General features: G+C 41.3%; 1 protein-coding gene across 3 annotated transcripts in view; it reads left to right on the forward strand.

The window, feature by feature from the left end:
• GALNT11 (polypeptide N-acetylgalactosaminyltransferase 11) overlaps positions 1-10,585 on the forward strand; it is a 125,234-nt gene extending 114,649 nt beyond the window's left edge. For all 3 annotated transcript variants that reach the window (XM_030198319.1, XM_030198326.1, XM_030198333.1), the window contains exon 12: positions 8,847-10,585. In XM_030198319.1, coding sequence (XP_030054179.1) covers positions 8,847-8,978 — 132 coding nt within the window. In that variant the 3' untranslated portion in view covers positions 8,979-10,585. The remainder of the gene's footprint in view (positions 1-8,846) is intronic.
• Positions 10,586-12,728: the final 2,143 nt, after the last annotated feature.

The following is a 12,728-nucleotide window of genomic DNA, read 5'->3' on the forward strand; positions in this document are numbered from 1 at the left end:
GCAAAGACTGTGGAAGTTCCCCTAATTCAACTGATCTATTAAAGGCTTTAGTTAAGGGACCTCCTATGTCCTGCATTAATATTTTATAGAATTCAGCCCTATATCCATCTGGCCCCGCAGCTTTATGTAAAGCACTAGCTTTAATTTCTTTAAGGACCTCCTCAGTCTCAATCGGTGTATTTAGCGCCCTTTTCTGTTGTTCTGAGATCTTTGTCTTGTTGATATTCTCTAAATATATGTCAGGGTCTAAATCATCTTCGTCTTTTTTGGCATATAGCCTAGCATAATAATCTTGAAATACTTCTCGTATCTCTGTATCATCATGTACTAGGTTCCCCCTCTGTGTCTTGACCGCCAACACTCTCCTCTGCCCCTTCGCCTTCCTCACCAGCCCTGCCATCAGCTTCCCTGGTTTATTTCCAAATCTATGCAATTGATATCTATAATATTCAGCAGATTTACTGGCTCGCTGATGTAGCAGTTCATTTAAATTTACCTGAGTGGCTAACAATTGCTCTCGGATATGATTTGCTGCCCCTTGTCCATATGCCCTCCTCAATTGCACCAACTGTTCCCCCAATCTAATGATCTCCCGATCTCTCTGTTTTTTCTTTCTGACACTGTATGCTATAATCTCTCCTCTTAACACAGCCTTCCCAGCCTCCCAGAACAATATTGGTGTATCAGTATGAGATGCATTGTACAGTGCATATTCCTCCCATTTTCTCCTAATATATGGTCTGAAATCCTGATCATAATACAGATCCAAGGGAAATATCCATCGAAGCTGTCTGCTTTGTGAATTCAGATCTTTAAATTCAATAGATATTGCCGCATGATCCGATACTATCGTAGGATCAATTGCTGCCTCCATGATATCTGCAAAGCTGTCTTCATCTATCAGTATGTAGTCTATTTGTGATTGCGTGTGGTGAGCTCTAGAATAGTGCGTGTAATCTTTGGTATTTGGGTTAAGAACCCTCCACACATCAACCACTCCCAGAGCTCCACACAGCAAATTGATACCTTTATCCATCTCCCCTCTCGCACCTGCTACATTATGGGATTTGTCCATGGTGGGATCTGCTACTACATTGAAATCACCCCCAATTATCTTCTTCGAAACATTAAATTGCTGCATCTTGCTTATGAGAGTATGGAAGAATTTCTTACTGTACACATTAGGGGCATATATGTTACTAATGAGGCAGGCTGTGTTATTCACCTTGACCTGTGCCAGAATGTATCTCCCTTCAGAATCAATACACAGCTGCCCCACCTCAACCTGGAGTGATTTATGGAACAATATCACTACCCCCGCCTTCTTCCCCACCGCAGGGGTCTCCAATACTGTCCCCACCCACCAGGTTTTGAGCTTAAGATGCTCCTGAGACGATAGATGTGTCTCCTGGAGGAGTGCTATATCTGCTCTTTTCTTTTTGAGACTATGTAATATTTTCTTTCTCTTAATGGGAGATGTGATACCTCCCACATTCCAGGAGTATATCCTTAATCCCATCAGTCTCCCAAATCTCGCTCATGCATCAACCAATATTCCACATCCACATAAGGGCAGTCATGGTGTCCCAGCAGCACCACTCCTACTATTTGTTCAAGCAGCCGCTCATCATTCAACTCACTCATGTTTCTCTTCTGACTCCATGTATCTAATTGAGAATCTGTTAGCCAAATTCTATATGTCTCCCTATCTCCCATCCCCCCCCTCCCTCCCTCCCATCTCCCATCCTTCAAGTCCTCCCTCCCTCCCTCCTGTTCAAAGAACTAGTCACTTATTAACACCTGCATTCACCCTGCAGTTATCATTTACCCCTCCAACTCTTCCCATTCCTAACGACCTACTCATTCACAAATTAACAGGTCACTTTTCATATACCAGTCTTTGATCATCTTCTGTTGCAACCACCTTTCGATAGTTCAGCATACTGTGCTGTGTTTCAGTTCTGTGTGGTCTTTCAGCCTTATTTGCATTCCGCCTCTCCATGCTCGTACGACCTTGAAATTCCATATTATATTCCACAGTCCATGTCTATTTCCCCTATTGTCATCTATGTATTGTATCGTCAATAAGATCCCATATATTCAAGCATTGAACATGTCTAATCAAATCTCTGTTTCATCATTCAATGTTCAATCTTTGAGAGATCAAAATGTTTCCCAAGGGTGGTTTTCCATAGCAAAATAGTTTCAATTAAACCTCCGTCCTGTAAAGCTCCAGAAAATGCTTCTGTAATTATATCCTTCCTCTTAGAGGATCTATTCACCCCCATGTTGTTGAATGTATGCTTTAGCTGCTTCAACTGTGTCAAAAAATTTGGTGACTCCATTGATCGTGAGGCGCAGCTTAGCCGGATATAGGAGCGCAAATTTTATTTTTTTATTGAAAAGGTCCGTACATATAGGTGCGAAGGACTTCCTCCTCGCCTGCACCTGCTGGGAGTAATCCTGAAAACACAGGATCTTCTTATCTTGGTAGGTGAGGGTATTGTCTCCTCTTATCGCTTCCAGAATATGTTGTTTATGTCGAAAGTTCAGAGATTTTAGTATGACTACTCGCGGCCTGTTCTCATGCTGTCTCGGAGGCCCAACTCTATGAGCCCTTTCAATACAAAAACTCTGTAATTTGTCCTCTAAGTGCAATGATTTCGGCAGCCAATCCTCCAAAAAGGTGGGCAGATCTTTATCCATGAGCGATTCTGGAAGCCCAACCAGACGCAGGTTATTTCGCCTGCTCCTATTCTCCATATCATCGATCTTTGTCTCCAGATCCTGTACTCTCCGCTCCAATTTCTTGTTGATCTCTTTCTGCGCCCCTACCGTCTCCTCCATCTCTGAAATCCGCTGTAAACCTTCATCTAGCTCCATATTTATACTATCAATACGCTCATGAGCTTCCTCCGTCCGATCGAGCAATTGCTGAAGTTTTTTCTCCAGCGCAGCTTCGACCGCCGCTGTAACCTCGGCCGTGATTTCGGTCAGCCATGCGGATCCCACCGCAAATTCTCCAGGATCTCGCTGGTCGGCCATCTTGTTTTCTGGCAGTTTCGATTTGTCTCGCTCTCTCCTCACCGATTTCGCTGCCATTCTATGTTTCTCCACTCGATCTCCACTCGCCAATCGCTCTCCCACCGATTATGAGTGAAAATGTGGCGTTTCGCTCCTTGGGTAAGTCAAATTATCTGATTTCCGGGTGAATGTGCGCGGAGCCTAGCTTTCCAGCGTCAGCCCTGCACCATGGCGTCACGTGACCTCTCTTTTAAATGCTTTTTTTAACCACCTGATCGGGGTACCCTCTCATAATGAATCTTGTTGCCATGTCCCCTGCTTGTTTTTAAATTCCTCTTTAGTGGAACATAGCCTACGTAATCTAAAAAACTGACTGACAGGAACACCTTTTTTCAATGACGTTGAGGGAAAGCTGGAATAATACAACAAGGTGTTCCTGTCAGTTGTTTTTCTGAAAATTGATGTGCCAAATCCCTTGGTTCCTTGTTTAGTTATTTTTATGTCCAAAAACTCTCTCTCTCATGTTTATTTTACTTACAAACGAAATGTGTCTGTCACACATGAACTTTTACTCTGCTACTCTATCACCTTGTATTTGTTCTACCGAAACTGGCGATCGCCACTAAGGTACTATGTAAGCCACATTGAGCCTGCAAATAGGTGGGAAAATGTGGGATACAAATGAAATAAATAGTGTGGATAACATGAGGAAGGACTTAGCGAAGCTAGTGGAATGGTCTGGAATTTGCTTAGATTTAATGCTAAAAAATGCAGGGTCATACATGTTAGATGAAAAAACCCGAGGGAATGGTACAGTTTACGGGGTGAAGAACTTTTGTGCACGAAAGAGGATTGGGACTTGAGTGTGATCATATGTGATGATCTTAAGTTTGCCAAACAGGTAGAAAAGGCGACGGTGAAAGCTAGAAGGATGCTTAGGTGCAAAGGGAGAGGAATGGTCAGTAGGAAAAAGGAGGTGATGATGGCTCTGTTTAAGACTCTCATTTAGAATATTGTGTACAATTCTGGAGACTGTACCTTCAAAAAGATATAAACAGGATGGAGTCGGTCCAGAGGGTGGCTACTAAAATGGTCAGTGGTCTCCATCAGAAAGCATATGGGGACAGAGTTAAAGATATCAATATGTATACCTTGGAAGAAAGGTGGGAGAGGAGAGATATTGTAGACACATTTAAATACCTATGTGGCATAAATGCACAAGAGGCAAGTTCTTTCAATTGAAAGGAAGCTCTGGAACGAGGAGGCATAGGATGAAGGTGAAAAGGGATAGACTTAGAAGTAACCAGAGGAAATACTACTGTGATGAAGTCGTGGAATGGCCTTCTGGTGTAAGTGGTGGAGACGAAAAGAGTATCTGAATTCAAGAGAGCTTGGGACAAATATATAGGATCTCTGAGGGGAGTGTTAGGGACAGTAGATGACATGGATGGGCAGACTAGATAAGCCATATGGTCTTTATCTGCCTACATTTTTCTGTGTTTATATCAGAGGTCAATAGTGGAAGAGTGGCCTAATGGTTAATGCAGCGGGTTGTGGACTGGGTTTGATTCCCACTGCTGCCTGTTGGTCAGCAGTGGGTTGAGATCCTAGGGAACCAGGTTCAATTCCATATTCAGCTCCGTGTGACCCTGGGTAAGTCATTTAACCCTCTGTTGCCCCAGTTACAACAGTAGTACAATATACTACTTAGATTGTGAGCTAGGGACAGACCCTGTACCTGTAAAATGAAACTGTAAACCACTTAGGCCTAAGCTATGTATAAATACTTGAATGAATATATCTGAGTGAAACATCGACTGGACTTTACCATGTCTCCACAACCCATTGCTGAGCAAAACATTGTAATATCAGGATGGGGTTAAACTTGGGACACACACTATGCATTGTAAAAAAAAAAAGCATATAAAATATTTACCTACAAAGCACAGAACTAAAAATAAAAATCAGCATTAGGAAGGGCAGTGTAATCGGACACAAAAATGGTCTAGGTCAGGTCATCTGACAGTGCAGAGCCATCATCTGTAAGTGGTTTAAAAAAAGTTCCAAATGAAGAAAGCAGTAAGAACCGTTCACTTGTCTATTAGATTGTAAGCTCTTTGAGCAGGGACTGTCTCTCTTTGTTAAATTGTACAGCGCTGCGTAACCCTAGTAGCGCTCTAGAAATGTTAAGTAGTAGTAGTAGTAAAGTATTTATTGAAACAGAATATCAAAACATTTTTTGATATGTCACAAGCTTTATTTTTGTCTAGTTTATCTATGTTCTGTTTGCACATTGTCTAGATGGGTAATGATAGGCAATTAAACCTATGAATGAAATTAATCAAAATTGTTCTGCAAATAGATTGGAAGCTGGGCAGAGCGAATATTGATAATTCCTCCATTGCAGCAAGGGTGTACCAGCTGTCCAATGTATCAAGGAACTAAAACCAAGTTGCTACTGAGATGATAATAGTGATATGTGGCTGGAGGATTGGCAGAGCCAAAGATAACTGGCGGTTTCATTAGACACTATTGAACAATCTCCTCGGATTAGCTATCAGTGACAGTCCATTGACAAAGCGAATCTCATTTTGCTTAATGAGAGCTGACAGCACCATCTCCAGCCTGTGCGACGGCACTTTGAACAAATCTTTACACTGGCATTAATCGAGGTTATTGAATGATGTGAACCACACTGCCCATAGCCTTTTTATACTTTCCAACCAAACGGCATGTTTGAAAGAAATTATATATAAGGGGTTGAGAATGTCTGTATGGGGGCAAAATAATTAACCAAAACTTTAATGGAATGGGGCCCAATTTGTTGTTGAAGGAAAACACCATGAAAAAACTCTTTGAAATTGGGCCAGATCAGCCCTATATTCTAGAGAATTAAAGACTCCAGAAAATGACCCACTGTATTTCTGTAGGAGAAGCAGTTCTGGTTTCTGCATCATACTATCACTGATACACTGACACACAGCAGTTTGGGAATAGCTCCATTTAATCCACTTCTCCCTTGTTCTCTGGTTTCACAGATTCACACAGAGCCAACATACATAAGACATCCACCAACTCAAACAGATAAACACATACAGCTATGCAGACAAGTAGATCATCACACACACATGCAAACAGAGGACTTGGAAATAATTCTACAAGTTATGCGCCACATGGCTTTCCCCACCACTCATTTACTACTGCCACACTATCCCTGCTAGCCTATATCTTAATTAGTCCTAGTGACTGAACTATTTAGCTGTCTTCATGGTTGTTCTGTACCGTGACAACTCATGAGACTCAACTGTGCACTTCACTACTGATGGCTATATATACTGCCAACTAATGGTGAAGAAGCATGACAATATTTGTGGCCTTGAGACTGAGGTGTACCCTAGGCTTAAACTGTAAAATTAATCCTCTGAAATCCAACAATGACAGTTAATAATTGAATATATTATCACATTTGGTTTCATTTTGGTTTTTTTCCAAAATAAAGAAATATTTGGGAATCACTCTCTTGCCTAGTGATTAGAGCAGGCCTTTTTTTTTTGAGGGGGTACTGAGTACTGGCACCTTTTCCAGTGTCTTCTAAAATTGACCCATGGACCACAAGTTTTAATGAAAGAGCTCAGGCTCAAGACACCAATTCTGCCTTGTCATAGATTCTGTGACTGGTTGCAGGGGGCCTGGCTATTGTGGAGTGAGTCCCTCAGTGATCACCCCACCCCTGAAGGGTGGCCTGGCATTTGAGTACCGGCACCTTTTTTGCTAGAAAAATTGCACTGGATTAGAGAGACACATACAGCCACAGGCGCATGCAAACATACAAGTAAAACACAAAAGAACCGGTATCTCTCCCAAATCTTCCTCATGTTGGTCATCTTGCTAGAGGGGTCTGTGGTCCTGGAGCTTCACAAAAGCATCACTTTTCCCCACAGCTCAAACCCACACAGGGCCGGTCTTAGCCCCGCCCCCACCCTAGCTCCACCCCATTGATAAGATTATTCTATTTTTAGAATTTTTTTTTATTTATGAAATTTCAAATAAAGACAAATGAAGCTAAACTTGTACAAAAAAACTGATTGAAATAATAAGCACAATGCTATCATCATGAAACCTCCTCTCCCCAGAAATTATTCAGTTCAAGTCCACTACAATTAGTAGTTCCAATTCTCATAATAAAGGAAAAAATAAGGAAAAATATTAAGAAAAGATCCAGCACAGTGCTACAATGTACAAGGTATGCCAGGAATGCTTTATCTGCCTATGGCTGCAGAGAGGTTGAGTGACTTGATGCGGTCCCGGTCGGAGCGGAGGCACGAGGCAGAGTTGAGGCACGCTGAGCGGGGCCCTATGCGGCCGCCTTGGTCGCCTCTGCCTAAGACCAGCCCTGAATCCACACAACAGTCCACACTAGGTGTTTCTTCTTCCAAACAATTTTTAGTCCAAAATAGCCAATTTGAAAACCAAAACAAAACCCCTGACTGAAAAATTATAGAGGCCAAATAATGTTTCCTTCAGGAGCAGGATAATCCCACAAGTCCTTTGTTTCCTCACCCCCTTAGCCAGAAACAGAAATTTTAGCAAGGAATTTGGGCTTGACTTTGTTTAGCTTAGTTCAAGTCTTTCTTAAGCAACAAATCTCCAAGAACTCCTGATGGCTTTAATATTTGCCCTGGATAGAAGCACCCAATCCCAGGGTTTCTTGCAATTTCAGTACCCTTTTATGCTGCAGTTTCTGAGCTTCTTCAAGGTAGAGCCGAAAGGGGAGTCTAAATCTTCCTTTCTTCCCTTTCCCTCCCCTTCTCTGTGTCACACAGTTTGTTCCTGCAATATTAATTCCAAAAAGCAAGTCCTTTCCCAGCAGAAATTCTGGGTCATAATCGTACACAGTTGTGCCTGCATCCCATCTCCCACTTGCCAGGATTTTATGGTTCTGATTACCTGGCAGCCACCCACTGGGCTGGTTGTTAAATAATAGCAAACAGAAATTTAAAATCTCAGTTTAAGCTGGGACTCACTCTGCTGTAACGACCATTGGCTCCTCAGGAAAGAGCTCCCATTCCTCCACAACGTCTATGTTTGCCACCAGCAGCTCAGGGGAAGTGTTTCCAGGATGCTGTTCTATCTGTCCAAGGCTTTTTCCTAAGGAGCATTTTGCTGCCCCTCCCACTTTCAGCTTCTCCTTGGTACGAGCACCTATTGCTTAGTCACCCAGGGAAACTGAGCCTCATCTGAACTCCTCCCACTGCCAGAAGACTGACGGCTGTGCTTTCGGGGAGTCCTGTAATGCTGCACCTGAATCCTTTCTCCTGGTCAGGCCAAATCTTCCATTCTACCTTGGGTACGGTTCTTTGTTTGGGGCAAACTAGTGCACTCTGCTGGGAATAGGTTCTACACTCTGAGAGCTACTCCTCTGGTTATTACAATATTCATTAGGAGTAGCACCAAAAAAGGAGGGCCCAACACAGACTACTGCAACAGTACAAAACTTTTATTGTCTTATATAAGCAAGTTGCTCAACGTGGCCATGTTTTGAATTTTCTTTCTCAGGGACATAATATTGAAGTGTTCACATGTACAGTTCAATTGTCACAAACACTATATAAAGTCAGCAAATCACATCTATGATGTGTGGGTGTCCTTCATGTACTCAAGCTTATAATTCAAAAGGTTCACCACAGAATCAAAGGCTTTTCATTGTGTAAAATAGATCTGTTTAGAGCATTACAAATTTAATATTGCTTGGCTGCTGTACAAAATGTGTATTAATATTTGTTGCAACATGGGAATAAAATGCTATTTTATTTCTTTCTCAGAAAAATAATCGTCTCTACCAAGTGTCTGTCGGGCAGTGCATGGAAGTTGTTGATCCACTTAACCATAAGGGATATGTTGCCATGGCGATCTGTGATGGTTCTCCTCTTCAACAGTGGCGTTTTGAAAGCTGAAGCTATGAGATAATGGCTGAAGAGAGGATGTGCAAGGAGGGCTGCTTCAGGCAACCTCATTTCAGAAACAATAGTGGAGGGCAGAAAGGAAGAAGCTCTTAGCTGCTATTCTTACTAGAACTTTGTTAATGAAAATGCTTTCAAAGTCCAGCTGCAAAAGCGTAGCATATTTTGGGAAGTACTGTATGATAGCAACTATTAACAGATGTGCAGCGGCAACTTTTAAAGCAACATCGATGTGCAATTTATGAGCAGACTAGATCGTAAGAGAAGTAGTTACAAATTATGTAGAACAGGTGAACGGTGGTTAATTTTATTTTTATGATCCCAAGGAGTTGGATTTTAGTCTTAATTCCTTGCATTTTCCAAAGCTCAAGGTAAGTTAGAGTTCTGGTACATAAGGACACTGTTTACTAAGGTGCGCTAGCGGCTTCTGCTCGGCATTGTTGACACAGCCCATTCAAGGTGAATGGACTGTGTCGGCACTAGAGCACAGCCGGCCGTGATATTGGCTTAGTAAACCCCAGTGTAAACGTATTAGTGAGAGAAGAGAAATTTGAACCCTGGCTGCTTCTTGAACTGCTAGGCTACTCCACTTGAAAATACAGGAGCTGTTTTTAAAACTTGTATAGGTATATATTTTAAGTCCATTTTAATGATTTTAAGTATTTAGGTTCTGTTTTCAGATTTTAGATATATCATTTTTAATATTTAATTCTATAATTACTTTGCTGTTTTGAACATACTGTTCCTTTAATGGTAATGTCAACTTTTAATGAAAGAAAATTGTTACTGCCTGTTGTATTTTGTTGATTTGTAATTACAATATATGATTTATTTGAAATGAGGCATTTAAAAATTAAATATTTATCAATTATATCATTTTGTATTGTGGCTCAATATGAGTACAAGAGGTCATGGATTGTTTGGGGGGGGGGGGGGGGGGTGTAGATGAGGTAACAGTACTGTATTTTGAATCATTCAAATACAATAGAATGCAGATTATCCGGACTGTCCTCTGCAGAGGGTAGTCCAGATAAACATAAATCTAGATAATTAGACATATCAAATTTCTGTAAAGAAAACAAGATTACAGCATTGCATGTTAAACATTAGTTTTATCACCATCAATATGTTTGCAGAAAAAAGTATAAAATACAGTAGTTCTGATCAAAAACTGCTTTTAAACCTACAGTGCAGTATTGTACATACTGTATATACACTACTGTACACTAAAACGTAATGTTTAATTGCTTGAAGACCGATTTTTGTTTCTCTGCAAGATCGTGTAGTCTTTTCAGAAAAAGGAGCTGGATTGCACTGCTTTCTTCCTGCTTTTCTAGCCAAGCCATAGTTGTAAGCATTCAAAGGCTTCTGCATGTGTCGGTCCCGCATCATCATCAAGCCAGGAAAGGGCAGGGCTTTCTCTGCACAAACTGCGAGGATTGGTTAGGAAGGTATTGTTGGATAATGGGTCCGGATAATTGGAAATCCGGATGATTGGTGTTCTACTGTATTGCAATCTAAAATGTTCACTGTACTGTCACTTTTAAGCAATCAAATGCTTCTGATTTAAAACTAAGGATATTAAATCTTATCAAATCATAGACTTTGTTTTGGCATTATTGTAAATATTGAAGTTTGACTCTTGTTGATTTTTGTCCAGAGGATTCCATCGCTTTTGTATGTGCAAGGACCATGTCAAGATGCTTCAGTGGCTCACTAAGCATCCAACTTAAGGAGACACATTTAGCCACCTAAGCTGATCTTCAGTTGAAACGCATCCTAAATCTGAGTAGTTAAAACTTAGTATGTGCAGCCCTTGAGAACCTAAACAGAGGTAACCAGTTCTGAAAATCAGTGTTGGCTGGCCAAATCCTTTCTATTGACCTGAATTAAAAATGATCCAAAGAGTCAGTAGCCCCCTTGATATCCCTTCAGCACCATCCCAGCTTCCACTTTTCCTCCTGCAACTTTCAAAATCTTATGCAGGGTGAGGGAGGTAGCCACAAGCTCCCAACATCCCCCCCCCCCCCCCCCCCCACACACCTGCCTGAGTTCAAAATAGCTGTGCAGAGTCAAAAGTACTCTCCAATCCCTGCCTCGCACCTTCACAAAGCTAAAACAATGTGCTGTACTGAGTGGAGGAGTAGCCTAATAATGGTTAGTTGTGCAATCTAGGGAACTGGGTTTGATTCCCATTGCAGCTCCTTGTGACCCTGTGCAAGTCACTTAACTCTTCATTGTCCCAGGCACAAAACTTAGATTGTGAGCCCACAAGGCACAGAGAGAGTGCCTGCATCTGATATGTAAACCTCTTTGATTATACCACAGAAAGGTGGTATTTTTTAAAAAATCTCTCCTTCAGTCTTTCTCCCTCAGTCCCCAGAAGCCACATAAAAGATTGCAAAGCTAGTCTGAGTTCAAACAGGTTTATGTCATCCTGCTTATTACATTAATTAATTTATTTTGATTTATTTACTACATATCCATAAACACTCCATGTGGTATATTACATCAGACATTTATAGACAACCTCAAGGGTTCTAGGCAGTTCACAATTTAAAATAACTGAGTATACTCCCGGCATAACATATTACAGACCTTGCAATATAATTGAGTCACTGTGCTAGAACAAACTTTTGGAACAAAAACAAAATAAAAAACTTACTAATTTTAAACCTATTTGGTAATAAACTACATCCCCCCTCCTTCAAATATTCAGCGCCATTTAACCGGCCAGGAATGGCTCCTGGCCAGTTAGATAGCAATTATCCAACTAGCTGCTAATATTCAGTGCAGTCTGGTTAAGTTTAGCGGGCAAATCGGACCGTATAAATAGCAGTCCTATCTTTGTTCACTATTAACTGGCCAGCGCTGAATATTTGCTTAGCCAGATAAGTTAGAGCCAGCCAAAACAAAAAAAACCCTGGATATTAAATGCCAATCACTGGAAACAGCCCAACGTTGAATATTCGGGGTCAAGGCCAACCGCGGCATTTATTGGGCTATCTCCTGCCAGCTGAATATCAACCCCAATGTTTTCAAACCATTTATAAATCCACCAGGATCTAACTCCTAGTGCCGTTCTTATGGCAACCCAATCCTTTAAAAAAAGTATTTTCCTAAGACCTTAGTGCTTAGCCTGGAATGTAATCACAAAGGTTTTCCCACAGGTCTCTCACTTCACACCAAAATAACCTTCCTCTGTTGTGAGTAGCCATATAACTTAAAAACTGTTACATGATGGTCTGATGAAGGGGCTGGAGTATCAGATACATCCTCAAATCTGAGGGTCACCCATGACACTCAATGACAAACAAGATCCAGTGTTTGACTTCCCACTTGTTACTCCATTTGCTAATTGCCTAAATCCTACGCCCTGCATACAATCAACAAAATAGGCATTCATATATGTGAGTAACTTCTCATTAATCGATGTTAAAAAATCACCTAACACAATTAAGCTAGGGAACTTGGTTAAAACGTTTCTAAGAAACTGAATCAGCTCCCCTGTGCTATACACATTTAACTCAGATGCCTAAAAAATTAACAATGCACCCTATGCCTGGAATAAACTTCCTGAGCCCCTACGTCTTGCCCCATCCTTGGCCACCTTTAAATCTAGACTGAAAGCCCACCTCTTTAACAATGCTTTTGACTTGTAACCACTTGTAACCACTCGCCTCCACCTACCCTCCTCTCCTTCCTGTACACATTAATTGATTTGATTTGCTTACTTTATTTCTT

This window comes from Microcaecilia unicolor, chromosome 1 (genome assembly GCF_901765095.1).
Source record: "Microcaecilia unicolor chromosome 1, aMicUni1.1, whole genome shotgun sequence".
Lineage (NCBI taxonomy): Eukaryota > Metazoa > Chordata > Amphibia > Gymnophiona > Siphonopidae > Microcaecilia > Microcaecilia unicolor.